Here is a 21314-nt window from a genome sequence, read left to right as displayed (position 1 = left end):
ACTGAAGTAGGAGAGGGAAGGAAGAGGGATCAATTTTTGATAATAAAATTTTTTGATAATAAAAGAGCTTTATTATTACTTTAGCAATATAAATGAGTTTGCCAGGCTTTGACCTTTGTGGAGTGCTTCATTGTTTCATCCTATATTTTTAAAAATTGAGTTAAGGATATTTCCCTCCCTTCACTTTGTAATTGTGCACCTATGAATTTGTGCAAATGTATAGTGCACCTACAAATTTGTGCAGTTACGGGACTCCTCCACTGGAAGGCCAGCCTCAAATGCAGATCGCTGGAAAGTAGGCACTTCTCTCCTCTTTGCAGTGCGTAAAATCTCTTCGAGCTGTCTTACCTTTCTGCCTGGCTATTTATTCCCATAAAATGTTTGGTAGATTAGTTGCAATATTTCAAATAAAAAAGAATATTTCACATAGAATGGTGAAAGCCACATAACATAATGCATAAAGTGCACTATGCAAAGAACATAAATGCATAGACATGAAAAAGACATAAAATGCAAAGGCATCGCAGGGTCTTTGCTCGGCTTCAGAGATGGGACGGTAGCAAGGACAGGAATCTAGGAGATAACTTGGAGACAGAGGAAAAGTAGGAAGGGTGGGAAACTAGGAAACAGATGGTCATGGCAGTTGATTTGGTCCAAATCTTCCTCACCCATAAATGGAGGGAAATGGGTTACAGTTTTTAAGATTTTGACCATCTTGACTATTCTAAGAAAATAAATGAAGCAAGAGCAAAGTAAAATCAAAAACAAGTAAATACTGCTACTTCTCTTAAATGTAGTATAAATTGAGTGTTCAAACTTTTTATTATTTTGGAGCATGTTATTCTGATATTTTTTAAGGTGGCTCTTTCAAATAATCATTTGAAGAATTATGCACTTCATAGAATTATCTCCCATTAAGAACTACTCACTCTGAGTCCAAAGTAGATAATTTCTCAGAATATGTTAGAAATTTTTATGACCTTACGAGAAGGATAAACTAGGTAGGGGTGGAGAATGGAGCAGTATTAGGAAGGTTTGTGAGTTAGGAACATAGGTGATGGGAATGGATTCTGATGGAGAATTCATTAGTCATTGACATGCAAATTGACTTTCCAGAATTGTAAATATTTGTATTCATTTGTTAAAGGAAAATTGGATGAGTCTCTGCATTTCTAGCCATATAGCGGATACAGCTAAATGAAACCAGGCTTTCACTTCATGTTTGGAGAATCTGAGAAATGATGGTGGAACTGATAGTTCGCCTGGAAACTATTTCCAGCTCTGTCATTGCCGTTATCATGATGTGAGGGTAGTAATTATACTTTATACAGAGTTTTCTACGTTTTATCTCCAAATGCCTTAAACATTTAGATGATATGCATGCTCATCATTTCTTCTTGATAGCTTTTTGGTGATTTAGGCAGTATTTTACATTTTATTATGATTTTTTAACATGCATAAGTAGTGTTCCAGTTTGTTTTCATTTCTAGAACTTTCTTCAAACCCTTTGACATGAGTAATTTGGAGGAGGACGATTAATAGATAATAGATTAATTTAAATATCATTTCAACTAATGTTTGAGGTGAGCAAATGAATTTTTTGAGTTGAAATAAGATGCTGACATTTGCGATATGAATGATACTATGTAGGTCTCTATAGAAGAGATTTTGTGGTTAAAAAATCATTAAAGTTCAGTTAAACTCTTCAGACCTATTTCTTTAAAAATGTTTTGCAGAGGCACCTGGGTGGCTCAGTTGGTTGGGTGTCTGCTTTTTGCTCATATCATGATCCCAGAGTCCTGGGATCGAGCCCCACATCAAGCTCCCTGCTCAGCAGAGAGCCTGTTTCTGCCTCTCCCTCTTCTGCTCCCCCCACTTCTGTGCTCTCTCTCTCTATATAAAATAGATAAATAAAATCTTAAAAAAAATGTTTTGCAGTTCATGCTTTTCATTGAGCTAAGCAGGGCTTCCTTTGCACAATCTGAATTAAAGAGGTTTGGAAAGCATGAATGACTTTGAGATTTATCTGCCATGTGACTGATCCATGCCCATGCTCTCTCCTGAATATTCAGGATTTGGCAGTGTAATGTTTTGCCTCCATTTATTATTCTTTTCTTTGAATTAAATGACACTTTGTATTTGTCATGAGACAAACAATATGTGTTTCTTAAATAGTTACATTTTTAAATGATGATGACTTGGAAAATAATAGATGCCTAGGCCAGTGCAAGTGAAATGAATGGGTGATTTGTGAATCTGATATTTTGGAAAATGATTTTAAAGCCAGACTTTGAAATAACTTTGAAATATGCAAAATGTGACTTTTTTGGTAGAACTTACTTTCTTAATTTCTTTACCTATGAAATGAAGGCCATCATAGTGACTTAACAGTTTTGTGAAATTCTTCAGCTGTCTGAGTGTGCTTCTGTCTCTGCTTAAGTGTCCCACTTGTGGCCTCTCAGTAGCCACTCTGCAAACTAGTGCAAATAAGAAGGGAAATGTAAGGTCTCAATCCATCTGCTCTTAAGGGATGTTATTTTTCTTGGGGTGCTTGCATTTTAATTTTGACTCTTTTCAAGAAAAAGAATGACTCAGATCATAGACCCTGGAGCAGCTAAGTGAGGATGTAAGAGGAGGCAAATTTCCAGGGGCACTCAGTTAAACCAAATGATCCTACCTAGTGGGAATTTTCCTAAGACTGACATTAGGCAGTGTCATCAACACCAACACCTTTTTGAAATTATAATCTTTAGAATTTCATGACTACTGCTTGAGGTTAAAAAGGGAAAAAGCATTTTGCTCTTTAGTGGTGAATAAATCAGGTGGAAGGAACATATAACACAGTCAATAACAGCTAATTTGTAAGTAGAGCACTGAATTTTGTTTCTGTGCTTCTTATCTCTGACCTCAGGTGAAGTGGAAGGTGATGTATACATGGTAAGAATTTTGTATATGATGTGATCTAAATTTGGGATGTAATATCAGACATTAGTCACACTCTTCCACTTTTCCCTTTTTAAAATATAATTGGACTTTGTTTGCTTAACTAAAAAAGAAAGCATAATTAGTATTGACACCATGATGTTAACTACCAAAAAAAATAAAATAAAATAGAATGTGCTAAATCCTCATTTAAAGAAAGAAGCATGTGCTTCTTCTTGGAACATGGAGGCCAAATCGTTCCGGCTGGATCTCTCACTGCGCATGTGGAAAAATCATGTTAACGGAGGACGGACTCAGTATGTTCAAATGGTAATTTGCTATTAAAGGGTTTTGGGATTCTTTTCTACTTCAGGGTCAGTGCGGCTTCGAGGTGGCAAGCACGAGTTTGAAGGCACCGTGGAAATATATGCAAATGGAGCTTGGGGCACCGTCTGTGGCAGCCACTGGGATGATTCGGACGCCTCAGTCATTTGTCACCAGCTGCAGCTGGGGTGAGTTCGCCGGGCCTGGCCCCACTCAGGCTGCTGATCCAGGGGGAGTAATGGCGGGCACCCGCCCCTGCAATGGGAAAATTCCTTCCTTCCTTCCGTCTCGCTTCCCTCATTCTCATTTTTCACAGGAGTTATAAAGAAAGGGCCCCAGGGGGAAGGAATACTGACCAGGAAATTAGCAAATGCCGAGTGGTCACTCGTTAAAAACATCCTTTGGTCTTCGTGTTTTAAACATCATCGTTCAGCCCTAGGAAGCCAGGAACGTGATTCTGAGGCTTGTCATTTCTCAGTAGTGTCATTTGGTTTCACCGGCTACGTGTAGCCCTGCACAACTTCCACCTTTATGTGCGGGAAGGAGGTGACCTTCTCCGGCGCTCTCATCCCGAGATGGGAAAGGCGTGGTGTCCAGACCTGGGGCTTCTGGGCTCAGGAGGTCCTGCTAGAGGCGGCGGCCTCCGTCAGCGCCCCCAGTGCCCGCAGCTCTAAGCACCCTCTGTAGGCGCTCGCGCTCGCTCCCGGCCACCAGCCCCGCCCCTTTATGCTATGTGCCCGGGGGCTTCACCAGGGGCGGGAGGGCTCTATTTTGGAACAAAAGGCTTTGCTTTTGTGGTTGTTCTTACTGTTCTGTTTTTGTGTCTTATTTATTTTATTTATTTATTTATTTATTTATTTATTTATTTATTTATCTTTGGTAAGTACACTTGCCAGATGTTTTTCTTGGCCTTTCTCACTAGAGATCTTTAAAAAGCATGGAAACTATCTTGTTATGAACAGGCAGGTCCAAAAGACTGAAGAAAGTTCTGCAGTTTACAAATATTTTGGATTAATAATCAGTGAATGGTAATACCTAATAGGGTGATAGAAATGAAAAGTTTGGTCGACTGCAGTGAGATCAGTAAGAACTTTAATTTGTCTGCTTCTTCCTGTCTTCCCATTAGGAAGGTGGGCAATGAATATTTCATAAAGACAAACCCAAGGCTTAAGTTTTGTTCAGACTTTTGATGCTGTTAGAGCAGCAAATAGGCTTAATGTACTTACTTAATTAATTTTTAAAAATAGTGTTGGTATAAGTCGGGATGAAAGAAGGAGTAAGGCTATACAGCCTATAAAGTGTTATGGTGTTTGGGAATGTTAATTATTGATTTGATCAATGAATATTTTGTCTGGCAAATAGTCATTGGCAGGTGGATAGGACACAGAGAGTGTTGACTTGATGCTTTTTCTTTTGAGAGGCTCAATATGTAACAAATTTGTAGGCTGGTGTCAGTGTCCTCCTTAAAATACACATTCATATGTGCTTTTATTACCCCTGAAAATCAGGGAAGAATACAATTTCCTATGAGACTCTGACATAAAAAACCAAAACACTATAGTGGAGATGTGAACTGCAGTATGGTTACTGGTCTTTTGGCTAATGAAAGAATATAAACTATCATTCTGCAAACGGATACTTCAGATAAACTGGTGTGATTACTTATATCATATCTTAGTTGATCCTTTTTTTTTTTTTTTTAAAGTAATCTCTACACCCAGCTTGGAGCTCAAACTCCCGACCCAGAGATCAAGAGTCCAGTGCCCTCTGACTGAGCCAGCCAGGCACCCCTTAGTAGTCCATTTTTATTTATTTTTATTTTTTAGTAGTCCATTAAAAAAAAAGTATTATATAATTATATCAGAGCAGCTCAGAATTGTTGCTGTTAAGACATGTTCATATTTTAGATATATCCCAAATGTTTACTGTATGGTTGATGGTGGACTGTATGGAGACAATTCTAGAGATTACCATGTTAATCAGATAAGCCTTTAATCTTTTTAAAATTTAAAATCAATTTGTACATATCAGAGGTTACTTACAAAATATGTAGATTAAATGAGTTAAAAGCAGAGCCCATTTCCCTGTTACCATTTTATTAATTGGTTTCAAAGTCTTGCTAACAAATACTATATGTAAGGTTTTAAAATTTTTGTGAATGGATTGCCTCTCTTGATATTGTCTTACTTATATGTGGTAGTAATCATTTTCAAAATGCTAGTCTAGGGGCGCCTGGGTGGCTCAGTCAGTTAAGTGTCTGACTCTTGATCTCGACTCAGGTCATATCTCAGGGTCCTGAGATTGAGCCCTGAGTCAGGCTCCCTGCTCATTGGGACTCTGCTTCTCCCTCTGTCCTTCCCCCTGCTTTGCTCTCTCTCCTTCTCTCCCTCTCAAATGAATAAATAAAATCTTTAAAAAAAAAAAAAAAAAAGGAAAGAAAATGCTAGCCTAAAATGTTGGAGTAGGAAAATTGTCAAGCATCCAGACCACCCCTCCTTTTAGACATCAGAAGGCAGAGCTTACAGAAACTTGCAGCTTAGAGTAATTTACAGCTGAGTCCAGACTAGAAACCGTGTCTCACTGAGTCACATGACATACTTCTTCCAGAAAACCACCATGCTTCTTTTTAAAATCTATAGTATTTGCCTATATATATATATATATATATTTTTTTTTTTTTTTTCCCTAAAATCAGCCATAGGTGGGAAGGGCACTTGCATACCATTAGTCATTTAAGATTGATTAAGAAAATTGCCATAGATAATCAACCCAAGTTCTGATCTGATATTTCGATTTCCTTGAAACTTATGCAACCTATTATGTTTTGCTTTTCCTTCCACATCTATCTTTATTGATTTCTTCCATTTTAAAAAAAATCTAAATACTTTGACAAAAAATTCACCTATATTCGATAAACCTAACTTCAATCATTGTGCTTCCAGACGAAAAGGAGTCGCAAAACAAACCCCATTTTCTGGACTGGGCCTTATTCCCATTTATTGGAGCAATGTCCGTTGCCGAGGAGATGAAGAAAATATAGTGCTTTGTGAAAAAGACATCTGGCAGGGTGGGGCGTGTCCTCAGAAGATGGCAGCTGCTGTCACGTGTAGCTTTTCCCAGGGTAAAAAAGTTTCTTTTACTTTCATTGTGTTTTCAACAGGATTCCAGATGATAAAATTGTCTTCGTTAAATCATTTCCTCAAAGAGTTTGAATACAGATGTAAGTCTGAATCATCATATTATACAGTCAAATAGTCTTCAATAGGAGTGCATCTAGCAATCTGAATTCCATTTGACTTTTAAATGGTATCTCATTCTTAACGTGTTTTCTGTTTTATCTAATTTGTTTACAGAAATATTGTATATTGTACATGAAACATTTATTTGCTAATGGAAGGTCATGATAGAATCAAGATGGAAAATCATCTTGGAACCGAATATAAAACACAGCAACTACAACAAAATATTTTCACTTTATAGGATAGAGTATAAGCGTGGTACTAGTGTTCTCCTTTGAGTTGTCAATAGCACATTCCGTATTATGGATAAGTGCTCCTTCCAGGCACTACATACTGGCCATGAGGTGACGAACATGGCTCAGTACGCATATATGCATACGTTCTTATGAACATGCGTGGAGAAGGGAACAGCTGCTTTTCATGATGGCTGATGGGTTTTCTGGGGACCATGCCGTATGTTAATGTGTGACCAGAACCTGAGACTAGTGCACTGTCACAGCATCCCCTTTTGCATTCTCCTTGGAGATGGCAGCATGATCAGATTTCCCAGGTCTTAAAAAGCTAGCAGCCAGCCCGGGGCATTTGTTTCTGTTGGAGTGCAGATATCAGGGGAGGAATGGAAACTCACTCACCACAAAACATGCAGAGGCTCAATTTAGAGTAACTCCTGTGAATTGGCCGGAAGAACAAATTGGAAGATAGGGTGCAGGTATGTGCTTTGAGAACCACAGTTCTTTTTTGAGTGGGCCAAGCTCATGTTCAATCTTAATGTTTTGTAAATTTTTCTTCTTCTTCCTTTGATTCTCCACTTCTGGGTATTTGGGCAGTATATGTTTATGCATTGCAGCTTCAAGGATGATGGGGATTGGGCTCGATAATGCATTACTTTTTGTAGATTATTGCTTGTACTTTATGTTCCATCTGATTGATAAAATTTTGACATTTTTCAAGTACTAAAGTAAATAAAATCTTGAAAACAATAATTACTTTCTTTTAGGATATCAATCTACTTAAAAAAATTCCTTCTGCTCTCTATCATCTATTCACCTGTTTATACTCCGATTGCAAAGATAAATTTAAGGTCATTTATAAGCATATATAAAAACGTGGGAGGTTGAGATAAGATAGAAGTGAGAGAGAAAAAAGATCAAGTGAGAATGTGAAAGGAAATAGCTCAGATCAGCAAACACTGAGTCTACTTCAAGGCACAGTAATAGACCTTTAATACATTTTTTTTAGTTTGGAAATTACATTTAGTGCCTTGTCATGTAGTACAACTTGTTGCTTGTCCAACACTTACAAAGTAGGAGATTGTGTAGCAGTATTGGATACAGGAGGTAGTAATTTAAATGAACACGTCTGGGAGTTTTATTCATCCATAAGTTAACCATGAGTCAACTACCTCACTCAATTCTCTTTCAAATGACTTTTTGTGTGCTTGTTGGGAGAATGTGGAATGTTGATGAAATTAAATTTTGTCTTTGAGCTTTTCTGTATTTTCACAATTACTTATACAGCCAGAAAAAGCCCACATGTTTTAAAGTAAAACATGACACTAAAAAATATAAGGTAGTATGCCATACAGTTCTGGGTTATAGGTGATTTAAAATTTCCTTTTAAAAATTTTTGTTCTTTGGGATGCCTAGTTGGCTCAGTCAGTTAAGCGTCTGCCCTCAGCTCAGGTCATGATCCCAGGGTCCTGGGATTGAGGCCCACGTCGGGCTCCCTGCTCAGCGGGGAGCCTGTTTCTCCCTCTCCCTTGGCAGCTTGTGTGCACTCTCTCTCTCTGTCAAATAAATAAATAAAATCTTAAATCATTTTTTTTTTCTGTTTTCTCCAAGCTTACCACAGTGGTAGGGGGAAGGGAGGCAGGGAAGAATATAATAACTTAAGAAATTAATACATTTTCCCATCGTTTTTTTCCTATACTTTCCAAGCTTTTTAAAGGAAAAATAAACATAATAACAGGCACACTGAAGTTTCTTAGCAACATTCAGCCATCAGTTAATTATAAGAAGCTAATATACAATACTGAGAACACTTAGGTTTATTAAAACAATCTTTATCCTTTTTATAAATTATAAATACTGGTTGACTTATGTAAATCAGCTAAATTATGAAGATCAGAATGTGAGTATATGTAAATATTCACTCATGTGAATCTCTGCTGCAAAATTCAAGTATGCTATTTGAATATAAATATGAATATCCCAATACCATTTACTGACAGCTGCTTACACTGTGGGGGAATTAGAAGCATATTTCATGTGGATAAATGATTAGCATTTGGGAAAAGCAGCAATTAAATTTCTGAATAGGGGCCCAGCCTGTTCTGAACCTTTTACCATATTGCATCCTTTATTCCAGAAAAATTACACTGCCTTACTATTTCCCAAACACATTCAACTTTGTGCTTCTATACTTTTGCTCATACTGTTCATTTTGCCTGAATGGCACTTAGCCCATCTCTGACTTCTGACATCCCATCCATCCACCTTGCCCTCTTCAGATAACAGCTTCTTCAGAAGAGATTCCCAGACTACCCCCAATGGTAAGCAAGCTCCCTTGCTTCTGAGCTCCTGCAGGGTCTTGGTGATCTCTTCTCTGTGCTCGTTTCGTCCATGTCTTTACTTAGCAAACCTCTTGAGGATAAGGTCTGTCTAGTGCTCCTTTGAATGGCCCTGTTAAATAGAATTGAGTGAATGAATATTGCTAATTATTTTTTCTTGTCTGGGATATTCTTTCTAGGCTTTTAGCTATCACTTATCAGTCCAATCAGTCAACAAATATCTAGTACGTGCCTTCTGTATGCCGGGTACCTGAGATATACAGGTGAAAGGGAAAGGCACGGTCACTGTCCCGAGTTCCAGCTGTTAGGAGGCAGACAGTGGATGAGAAAACCAATAAATCAATGATAGTTTCAGATAAAGTAAATACTTAGAAGGCAGTGTAGTAGAAAGTACCTCCGGATGCTGCATTAGCTAGGGGGGCCCGGGCAGGTCTGCTAAACAAAGGACAATTCAGAGTTGAGAACTGAATGATGAGAGTGATACAGCCAGGGGAGGATGCGTGGGAACATTTTTCAAGCAGAAGGAACAGAAAGCGTACAAACCCTATGGTGGGAAACAACCTTGAGTGTTTTGGGGACAGAAGGAAGAGGGTGTGGTAGGTACAGCACAGTGAAGGATGCTGGGGGTGGGGAGGGATGTTCAGGACACTGACCAGGGCTAGATCAGGGCACTGTGGACCGTAGTAAGGAATTCACAATGGGGAGCCTTTGGTAGTTCTTAGAAAATGAATACGAACTGATTCATATCCAAATGAGTTCTCCACCTTAATTTTGTAGGTATTGGCCATGATGTTCGCTAACTTGTTATAATGAGTTAGATGTTAACTTGATTTCTACAGATACAAAAATATTTCTGTACTGAAGACAAGTATGTTATGGACATAAGTGCCATTCTTAAGAATTACATGTTGGTAATGCTCAAGTTATTGAATATAAAAAAATTAGTGTCACCACTACAACATAAAAATCAAATGTGTTTCCAGTAAATGATAGTTTTGAGTGTGTCTTTTCTGGTTTCTGAGGTTGTTGGAGGAAAAGTGAATTTAGACTACTTCCTCTTAAGAACTATTTGTATGAATATAATTCAATTTGGAGTATTTTTTTAAACAATTTTTATTTAAAAAGTTTCCTATTATTATTAAGTAAACTCTATCCCCAATGTGAGGCTCTAACTACCCACAACCCCGAGATCAAGAGTTGCATGCTCTACTGACTGAGACAGCCAGGTGCCCCCGATTTGGAATATTTTAATTGGTCAAGAACACCATAATACGTATTAGATGTGTGTGTGTGTGTGTGTGTGTGTGTATATGTCCAAATCCCTGCAGTGGCTTAACAAATATGATTTAATTACTGAGAATGGCAAATAAATAGAATATATCTAATCTCATCAATCAATGCAAATGTATAGACGTAATCTGTTTCTGATTTCCCACGGCACAGGCCCGGCGTTCCCCGTCATACGCCTCGTGGGTGGGAGCAGCGCGCGGGAAGGCCGCGTGGAGCTCTACCATGCTGGTCAGTGGGGGACTGTCTGTGATGACCAGTGGGATGAAGCGGATGCAGAAGTGGTCTGCAGGCAGCTGGGCCTGAGGTTTGTTTTCATTCTAATTTTGTTTAAATTTTGGAATCTGTTCTTTCCATACCCAGAGGCAGGTGCCTGTGTGTTTAAATTGTGCATTTCCTCAAGCAAATAGAAAAAGCCACCTTGCGATCTTTGTACTAGGCTGTAGGCTCCCCGAGGAGAATTATATGTACCTATAGGTCTGACCTGTTTATGTCTGAATTCAGTTGATTTTATATCCCTGAGAGTCTCAGCCTTTTACTCCTTTTCATTAATCGCGCTTACATCATCCCCAGGTAATGAGCAGCACCGTCAGTCGCAGAGACTTGCTGAAGTCATCTGCTGGAGCTCCTTGTTAGGCTTTAACTGAAATTCGGCTTCTCTCCCCAAGTATTATCTCTACTTTTGACTTTGCTTTCTTATTTGTTAGGTATGTGCTTAGAACAGAGGGTGTTTATTAATGTGCAAAGGAGATAATTCCCAGGTAAGATGTGGAAATGAAGCGTGTGTAATAAAAAGAGCGCTATGAAAATCAACATGCCACGTTGCCTGAGTTGTGATTATTCTGGAATAGTATGTTGTAATTTTGGATTTTTAATCCCTTTCTTCAGTGATTCTGAATATTGGTATAACACACCTAAAAGTTCCTCTAAAATTGTATTAGGGGGCTGGGGCGCCTGGCTGGCTCAGTCGGTTGAGTGTCCAACTCCTGATTTTGGCTCAGATCATGATCTCAGGGTGGAGAGATGGAGCCCCTCAAGGGGCTCTGTGCTCAGTGTGGAGTCTGCTTTAGATTCCCTCTCCCTCTGCCCGTCCCCCTCCCCCCCAAAACTCTCTCTAAAATAGATAAATAAATCTTTTAAAAATAAGATAAAATTAGGGGATCTTTTCAAAGTTGATATTTACTTTAAATTTGTAAATTTCTTCATTTAGTGCTTTGCAGATAGTGGTGAGGGGAGGCCTCTTTAGATCGAAGCTCTTCTTTTCATGTATAACTTTCTTTTCAATGAAGCATAATCCTTGACACTGAAGCATGATTTTTGAACCTTAAACCATTTATACTCATTTGTTTTGCAATTGTTTTTGCAACTGACCCCCCTCTTTTTCAAAACTCTGTATTTATACTGCAGCAATTTAAAGTAAAATATTGACATTTGAACATTTTACCTCTAAATGCTTCAGTATATATCTCTTAAAAATAAGACCATGGTGCTACATGGCCAAATTAACATTACCACAACTAATATAATTGATAATCATTCTTTTTTTTTTTTTTTTGGAGAGAGTGGGTGTGCGGGAGCAGTGGGGGAGGAGCAGAGGGAGAGAGAAAGAACCTTAAGCAAACTCCACACCCAGCGTGGAGTCCTACTTGGAGCTGGATCTCGTGAGCCTGTGATGAAATCTCATGACCTGAGCTGAAATCAGACACTTAACTGACTGAGCCACCCAGGCGCCCCCTGGGTAATCATTCTTAACATGTTCTAATATCCCATCACATTCAGTTTCCCGTCATGGCCCCCACAATGTCCTTGAGAGATGGATTGTCTTAAGCAGAATTTAGTGAGAATCACGCAGCGCATCTGGATGTTGTGTACCCGAAGTCTCCTTGAATCTAGAACAGCCTCTTGTTATTCATGACAGTGACTTGTGGAAGAGACAGAACCGGTTGTTCTGGAGACTGTCCTTTCCTCCTGGATTTGTCTCATTTCTTCCTACTGGTGTCATTTAGTTTACTCCCCTGGCTCTTGTAATTCCTGAAGTTGGAGGCTAGATCTGAATTCTCGATTAGATCAAAGCAGGTATTTTGGCCAGGATTTATCACAGGTGATGTGTCTTGGGGTCTTCCCACTGCTGAGGCTAAGCTTGATGCTGGGTTGGGGGGGCATTGTTCTGATGCTTCACTGTCAAGTTGCATTTCCCCTGTAACTGATTCGGGGGCCTAACTGCTACTTCACAGTTCCAGTGGAGGACAGGAATGGCATAGCAATCCTGTGTCTCTGGAGCTTATAATTATCAGTGGTGTGAAGTTTACTTGTCTGATCATTTTCTTTGGGTGGGTTGGAAATAAGGCCAACCAGTTCTTTTTGAGGAAATTGTTATTAAGCATTAATTTTGAGACTACGTTTTCAAAATGTTCTGAGGGGGTATCGATTTCCATACCAATTTTCCTCAAATTTCCAGGTGTTGCTGTTGGAGTCAACCCAGCATAAAATTATCGTCATGTGCCCTGTACTCAAAAAACAACCTGGATTTGAGTCCTAATTCTTACAAATCCTCCACGAACCTATGCAACAGCCAGTGATTCCGCTTGGTAGACATTTGTTTTTATTGTAAGCACTCTGATGCTCTGAGCTGATATTGTTTGTTTTTTGCCTTTCTTTCACTTGATTTGGCAGTTACCTCCTAAGTCTGCACTAAAGCACTATTCTGCAGCTGGTCCTCCTTTATGATTTGTTTGCTCAGGTAGAGGCACTGCACTTTCAGATGAGACAGTTTTTAATGGCACATGGTTGGTAACAGCATAATTGTTGCTTGTCTCAGTTTATGATTTTTTTCTTAAGCAAATTTCATCCCCGCCTTAATTGTTTGTTGAATTCTCAAAGGGAACTAAAACTACATCATGCCCCCCTGGCATGGTGCTTACAATTTCTTCCTGAGATGCTGCTTTGTTGGCTTTCATCTTTTAATGGTGTCTGTAGATTTTGGTAGCTGGCAAGCTTCCTAAACACAAAAGAAATTACTGTAATTTTGATACTTAAATTTGATGAACCCAGAGCTTGGAGAAAGATTAGGAGCAGGAAAGGAGGCAGCCAGATGTTAGAAAATTGTCTTGAGAACGTGTGTGTACACAGCAGAGTTTCAGGTGCAGACATTTTATTTTTATTTATTTAAATTCAATTAGCCAACGTATAGAACGTCATTAGTTTCAGATGTAGAGTTCAGTAGTTCATCAGTTGCATACAACACCCAATGCTTATCGAATCACGTGCCCTCCTTAATGTCTGTCACCCAGTTACCCCACCCCCCACCCATCTCCCCTCTGGCAACTCTCAGTTTGTTTCCTATAGTTAAGAGTCTCTCATGGTTTGTCTCCCTCTCTGATTTCTTCCCATTCTGTTTTTCCCTCCCTTCCCCTCTGATTCTCTGTGCTGTTTCTTATATTCCTCATATAAGTGAAACCATAGGATAATTGTCTTTCTCTGATTGACTTATTTCACTCAGCATAATCCCCTCCAGTTCCATTCACATCAATGTAAATGGTAAGATTTCATCCTTTCTGAGGGCTGAGTAGTATTCCATTGTATATAGTCCATTGTATATACCCACATCTTCTTTATCCATTCATCCGTCGATGGACATCTCGGCTCTTTCCACAGTTTGTATTGTGGACATTGTTGTTATAAACATTGGGGTGCAGGTTCCCCTTTGGATTACTACGTTTGTATCTTTGGGGTAAATTCCTAGTAGTGCAGTTGCTGGGTCGTAGGGTAGCTCTATTTTTAGCTTCTCTGTTTTCCAGAATGGCTGTACCAACTTGCATTCCAGGTGGAAACATTTTAATCAGAGTTCCTTTTGTGCAGTTTAAGTGAAAACATTTCCCGTGTCCTTCAGAACTCTTAAAAGCATAGTTTAGAACGATGACATCATATTTTATGGTGTGGATGTGCCATAATTTACATAGGAATTTAAAAATTGTGAACACATCTTTCTTAGGGGTTTTTTTTTTTTTGGTTATAAAATTATCATACAAAACCATTTTATCAAGTAGTCAGAATAAAAATCTGGTACAGATCGCTTTTAAAAAATACTTCTTTGCTTTTTTATTTTACTGTTCATTAATTTTTTTTGTATTTTATAGATTTTACCATAAAGATAACATGGAGACCTTGTGTAACAGAAGAGGAAATTAGGCCCTCTAAGATTACTCAAAGCCCTAAAGTCATACTGTTAAGTAAGAACAAAAATCCTTTTTTTTTTTTTTTTAAAGTAGGCTCCATGCTTGCACGGGGCTTGAACTCACAACGCTGAGATCAAGACCTGATCTGAGATCAAGATGAGATCAAGAGTCAGATGCTTAACCCACTGAGCCACCCAGGTGCCCCAAGAACCAGAATCTTGAGATTTATGGTTCCCAGTATAGAATTTTTTTTTCTTTTCATGTTATACTGTTTGCAAAGTAGCCAGGTGTTAATAAGAAAAAGTACAAATATAGGGCTGAAAGAAATAGAGAAGTCAAGAGATAAAAGTTCATTGTAGGGAGAAAATGCTGATAGACTGTACTTGAGGTGCCACAGGTACCCCACTGAAAATGCCCCAGGAGGCTGTAAGATAGCAGAGCGGTTCAGAGCCAGCTCTGCAGCCGAACAAGCTTCACCAGCAGTGGTGGTATAACGCTGGGCAAATTATCAAACTTCTAGGCCTCAGTTTCCTCTTCTGTAAATCAGGGATCATAATATGGGGTTGAAAGGAGGATTAAATGAGTTAATACATATAAAGCTGGTAGACTAGTGCCTGGCCTACAGTAAGCATTCAGTGTACATCCAATATCACTACCGGAAATGCAGGGGATTGTTCGCCAGAGAGAAATCTAGGATATTGATTATTGAAAATTAGTCTTTTCATTCATCAGTCGTAGGTGTCACAAACTGATATTTGTAGTTAAAGGACCAATCATTTATAACCTAACAAACAATTACCTTGCACAATAGAATTGCCTAACTCTGTTCTGTGTCTGCTCAAAGTAGTAACTTAGCCTGGGGATTGAATTAGTCAGATGATGCTATTTATTTGGGCTTTTACTGTGAAAACAAACAAACAAACTTTAGGCAAATACAATCATTAGCCAAATAGGTTTAAGAATGTTTTGGATGAGGATCAGACATAGACTCAGTTCAGTGTTTATTGGGCATTGCTGTTGTGTATGTAGGTCAAATAGCTTTGTAGAAAATCACCTAATAAATCAATGTATTATTTCAGAGCACCTCTATTCCACAAATTTATTTTGTGGTCAGAGGGTAAGAAAATGGGCAATGCTGGGACTTTTACTACAAATGAACTGCCAGGGTTGATGTGGGAATAATTTTCATAAATGAAGGACAAAGAACACATAGCTTTATCAAATTCACATGGCAATTATTTGACTTTAACAATCCATGAGGTTTTTTGGTGTTTTTTTGTTTGTTTGCTTTTTTGGGTTTTTTTTGTTGTTTTTTAAGAGGTGGGGAAGGGCAGAGAGAGAGGGTGAGAGATAACCTTAAGCTGGGCGTGGAGCCTGACCTCGGGCTCGATCTCACGATCCTGAGATGGTGACCTGAGCCAAAGTCAAGAGTTAGATGCTCAACCTACTGAACCACCCAGGTGCCCCAACAATCCATGAGTTTCATGTTGCTTTCCCCAATATTGCAGGATCTCTTTAAAGGTAAAGTCATCAGTTTTTTTGGTATCCCCTTAAAGCCAGCATAGCCCAGGGCACCAGGAAATACTAGTGGCTGAGGGATTGTGTGTATATGTAAAATTATCTTCTTAATTTTAGTAAACTCGAAAATGAGCCGGAAAACCTAGTTTGTGTTGCATCATAGTTTCCTAGTTAACATTTTCACTGTTGTTGTTCTGATGTATTCTATTTTTTTCTGATTTTCTGATTAGTTTATTTTACTTAAACATTTTCATGATCATTAAAATAATGTTTATAAACAGTGGAAACTATGGAAACCTATAAGGAAGATCATAAAACACCCAAGTAGTGTTTTAAGAGTGTATTTTACCATAGATGACTTTTCCCAGAGTCATGATTATGGGGCTGTTGCTCTCCCATCTTGTGTTCTCCCTTAAGGAAGGGACACAGTTCAGAGTCAATTAATCAGGCCTTTTGCTTTTTCCTAGGACCTCTGTCACATGATCTTTAACATATTTGGAATACAATATATCTCAGTTACTCTTCCCAGCCAATCCTGAGTCACTCCCAGCTAATCATTATTTTAGGTATTTTTTTTGGGGGGGGGGAAGGGCAGAGGGAGGTGGTGGGTAATAAAAAGTCTTTAGTTTGTAAACTTTTAACCTAAATATTGTACCCAAAAAATGATACTAATCTTTTAAACCTCTAAAAATGTGTTAGCCCCTATTTTTTTTAATGTTTGTTGTTTTGTCTTTCATTATAATGTAACTATAACATTATTATTAATTTCAAGAAGTTTTTCCTTCTTTGATTGCTGTTACATATTACAAATATTTCTTCCTGCCAGTTAGTTTGCCTTTTGACTCTGATTATAGTATATTTTGCTATATGGTAGTTTAAAATTTATATGTGGTTAAATTAAACTTTTTCAGTTTTTCTGACTTCTGGGTTTCATTTCTTGCTCAGGAAATCCTCTTTATCCCAAGGTGGTATTATTCTTATACTATGTTCTTTATTTTATTCCAGTAACTTCTTAGGCCTCCCTTCTTCCCATCCTCGCTCTTCCTTCCTCCCTCCCTCCCACCTTCCCTCCATCCCCTTCCTTCCTTCTTTCCTTCCTTCCTTCCTTCCTTCCTTCCTTCCTTCCTTCCTTCCTTCCTTCCTTCCTTCCTCTCTCCCACCCTCCCTCCCTCTTTCCTTCCCCTTCCTTCCTTCCTCCCTCCCACCCTCCCTCCCTCCCTTTCAATATTTAGATCTTTGAGAATGCCTGGGTGGCTCAGTTGGTTAAATGGTTGCCTTCTGGCTCAGGTCATGATCTTGGGGTCCTGGGATCGAGCCCCCACATTGGGCTCCCTGCTCAGTGGAGAGCCTGCTTCTCCCTCTCCCTCTGCTGCTTCCCCTGCTTGAGCTCTCTCTCTCAAATAAATAAAAAAATCTTTAAAAAAATATTTAGATTTTTAAACCATCTGGAATTTACTTTTTATTTCTGTTATGAGTTTGGGATCAAATTTTATATTCTTCCATATTCCTTATACCACCTAATCCTGGCTCAGTGAATTGTACCCATTGAAATGTTCTTCCGTAGGATCTTTTTCTTTCCTGCCGATCCTGGGGCAAAGATCCAAGAAAGCTGTTAATCGGCCTTCCTCCAGAGCTTTCCCTTCTGGCTTCTCCATGCCCTGCATCAGTCACCCTGCCTCCCCCACCTCTGTTCTGCAATGTTCAGTGTTCTCTAAATCAGCTTCCATATTTGCTTTCATTAATCTCTTTCCTTTAGAGCAAGGGTCACCAAACTTTTTCTGCAAAGGGCCAGCTAGGAAGTGCTTTGGACTTTGCAACTACTCAGCTGTGCCTCTGTGTGGTGCAAAAGTGGCCACAGACACTAAGCTGGAATGAGTGAGGCCTTGTTCCAATCAAACCTTATTTTTGGACAGTGAAATTCGAATTTCATAGGATTTTCCCATGTCAAAAATTGCATTCTTGATTTGATTTTTTCCCCCTACCATTTATAAAATGTAAAAGCCCCTCTTAGTGCATAGACCATATAAAAACAGGTGGTATGCTGAATTTATCCCTTGGGTTGTAGTTCACTGATCTCTGCTCAGGAGCCGCCAGCAAGGGCTTCTTTGCTCCCATCCTGGATTCTCCCTTTTTACAAAGGTGCACTGGGTGTCAGGAACCAAGTGCTGCAAGTACTTCCCTTCTTCTTTGAACCAAACTTAGCAAATAACACAGTACATTTCAGTTATTCAGGCTTCCAAATTCCGGGACTAAGTCACAATAGGTACATTTCTTTAGAGTTTTATTTCCAGTGGGTATCACACAGTTCCCTTGTCAGTTTAGTCTGAATGTTGTATGAAAATATTGTCTTTTGGAAGGGGGTATTTATTCTACTAGGGGCAACTTAAAACATGTTAATTTATTCACAGCCTTATAGACTGCTATTACAAGATCATTTTGGTATGGAATATATTTTTCTGGGAGCATAAATGCTGTCTTTAGAAAAAAAAATTGCTTTGGCAACTACAATTGTTTTTGGTAAAATGCCTACGTGCACTAAAATGCTTGAAATTGTTGGCCTCCGAGGATCTGTGTTTCTGCCACAGGAATCCCAGGTTGAGTGCTGCAAGTCATAGCTTAATGATCTTTTGGGCCATCATCTTATAATCCTTCATAAAAAACAACACAGATTTGTCCAGTATCTTATAGGCTACAAATTACTTCCGTAAGTATATTCTTTTAAAAACGATTTTAAAAGAAATAAATGAATAAAACGTATTTACAACCTTAAATCCAGAAAATGTTGAGATTTTCATTGATTCTCCCTTTTACCATTCCCCTGACTCTACCTTCGGGGAGCGGGGAGAACAAAAACTATGATGTTTGTTTAAACTAAATACTGAATGGTTTCTAGATCAATTGCTTAGCAGTGAAAAATATGCTATTCACAACTGTGAGGGGGAAGCGCTTGATAGTAGTGCCAGGAGGGAAAGGGAACCAACGTTTATTGAGTTCTTACTTTGCATCAGTTTAATTCTTAGAACCTGCAAGGGAGCGATTATCATCCCTTTGCTCAAAAGAAGCATGTTATGCATTTTATGCCTGGAAGGTTTTTGTAACTTCCCCAGGGCAGTTTCGCTTGTTAAAGATAGAGCCCAGATTTGAGCCTGAGGGCCTGTTTCCACATCTACTATTCTTCCTCAAAGATTCTGCTTGGAAAGAATAAGCTTTTTGGACAGGATCAGTAATATATGAACACTTACATATGCCCATTACACTCTTCTGTGGGGACACAGATACACATTGAAGCAACTGAAAACTTCATTTGAACAATTCTATTAATTGAGCATTGATTCCTTCTTTCTGGAAGAGTAGAAATGGCTTTTTGTTCTGTCATGTTTCCTCTAATAAAACAAATTCACTCACAAGATTATTTGATGATATCATTTGTGTTAGGATATTTTTTTTTCTTTCACATTTATCTGATTAACTCTAGATATTAATCTTTAATATTTGTTGGGGCAGACTTCTCAGAGTCCCCTGCATGACAGATATCAGATAGTGATTCAAGTGTGAGGATTCTAAATTAAACAATTTTAAGTCCAACAAAATATCCTGCATAAGCTACCCTCTTTTTCTTTTCTTCCCTGTTTCATATCTTCTCCTTTAAACATTTCTTTATCCTTCCTCTTGCAAACTTTGAATTTTAAACTGAAGGTGGGTCAGGTGATAATGGAACAAGTATTTGCTTTAATGGTTAAAGGGTTTAACTTTCAAATGTTTGGGGGTTTGTTTTAGACATGTGTTCTCTTAAAAGAAACTTCCACAGTATCTGGTAAAATTAGTCAAACAAGTTCTTTCACCAGGAAGTTGATTATCCAAGATATGGCCATTGTTGGAGTATTATAATCATTTAGCAAACCTTTTTTTCCCCTTCGATATATTTTGGTTGTAAATTCTCAAGATAGTTATAATTTTATGAAAAAAATGCAACTAAAATAATGGGGAATATTACTGAATATCGAATGGGGAGCATCATTGAAAAGCGAACCAAAAATATAAACACTCTACTCTAAAAATTAAAAGGCTAAAAGGGGTTGACATGGCAATTTCTGAAGTAATTAATAATTTTGACAGTTAGTCGTGATCTTCTTCACTGAAATCTGGGGTTCTAGAACGTGGGATTACTTTGAATTTTGAGAGAAGTGAATTTAGTACAAATATATGTGAGTGGAGAGATGTTTTAGTTAGAAATATATTTGACTCTGAGTGATAGAGAACTGAAAGTAACAGTGGCTTAAATAAGATAAGAGTTTATTTGTCTCTCACGGGGCCAGAGGTAGCCAGCTCCAGGCTAGTATGGTGGTTCCACAATCATCAGGGCCCAGGCTTTTTCCTGCTTGTAGTTCTCTCATTGTAGTTCTCTGGCCATCACCTCTGCCTTGCAGTCAGCTGGCGGGAAGACATGGGACAAGGATACTTCCTGGAAGTGATACACGACAATGCCTCTACCTAAATATCTTTAGCCAAAACTTAGTCATCTCAAATGGGTACAGAGTTTCAGTCTGAGGTGACTAAAGAGTTCTGGAGATAGGTGGTGGTAATAATTGTACAATAATGAGAATGTACTTAGTGCTACTAAACAGTACACTTAAAAATGGTTGAAATGGTCAATTTTATGTTATGTCTATTTTAAAACAAACAAACGTAGTCATCTGAAAGGAGAAGAGGCTGGGAAATGGGGTCTTTACTGAGGATAGCTATTGCCCTTCTAAAAATCTGAGGTTCCGTTACTAACGAAGAAAAGGGGAGTGAGTATTGGGGGGTAACTAGCAGTCTAAAACATTTGCGATGGCCAAAACTAGAAAGAACAACAAACAAAGGAACCAGAAAGAAGTGCAGCAAGTCACGTATGACCTGTGGAGTGAATTGGTCAGGGGAAGTATGGATTAATCATAGTTATACCTTTCCTGGGGCAAAAGAAATTGTTAGACAAATTTTTGGTGGCTAATCCAAAATTCTTATGTTCGTTCAGTGGCATTGCCAAAGCATGGAATCAGGCGTATTTTGGGGAAGGCTCTGGTCCAATACTGTTGGATGAGGTACGCTGCACTGGGAATGAGCTTTCTATTGAACAATGTCCAAAGAGTTCCTGGGGAGAGCACAACTGTGACCATAAAGAAGATGCTGGAGTGTCCTGTACCCCTCTAACAGGTAAGAGTTTCGCCCCATTAATCTACCAACACGTGCCCCCAGCACCATCTGGGCTTACCTTCTCTTCTCCTCGATTTAGATAATATA

The 21314-nt window shown here is 38.7% G+C and overlaps 1 protein-coding gene across 1 annotated transcript in view; it reads left to right on the top strand.

The window, feature by feature from the left end:
• PRSS12 (serine protease 12) overlaps positions 1 to 21314 on the top strand; it is a 71016-nt gene that overhangs the window by 9332 nt on the left and 40370 nt on the right. Inside the window, exons 2-5 of the mRNA XM_026499236.4 lie at positions 3296 to 3434; positions 6189 to 6367; positions 10498 to 10648; positions 21049 to 21227. Coding sequence (XP_026355021.1) covers positions 3296 to 3434; positions 6189 to 6367; positions 10498 to 10648; positions 21049 to 21227 — 648 coding nt within the window. The remainder of the gene's footprint in view (positions 1 to 3295; positions 3435 to 6188; positions 6368 to 10497; positions 10649 to 21048; positions 21228 to 21314) is intronic.

The sequence above is a fragment of the Ursus arctos genome, unplaced genomic scaffold, assembly GCF_023065955.2.
Source record: "Ursus arctos isolate Adak ecotype North America unplaced genomic scaffold, UrsArc2.0 scaffold_11, whole genome shotgun sequence".
NCBI classification, from domain to species: Eukaryota; Metazoa; Chordata; class Mammalia; order Carnivora; family Ursidae; genus Ursus; species Ursus arctos.
Note: the sequence above shows the minus strand (reverse complement) of the source record. Positions and strands in the feature narration are given on the sequence as shown.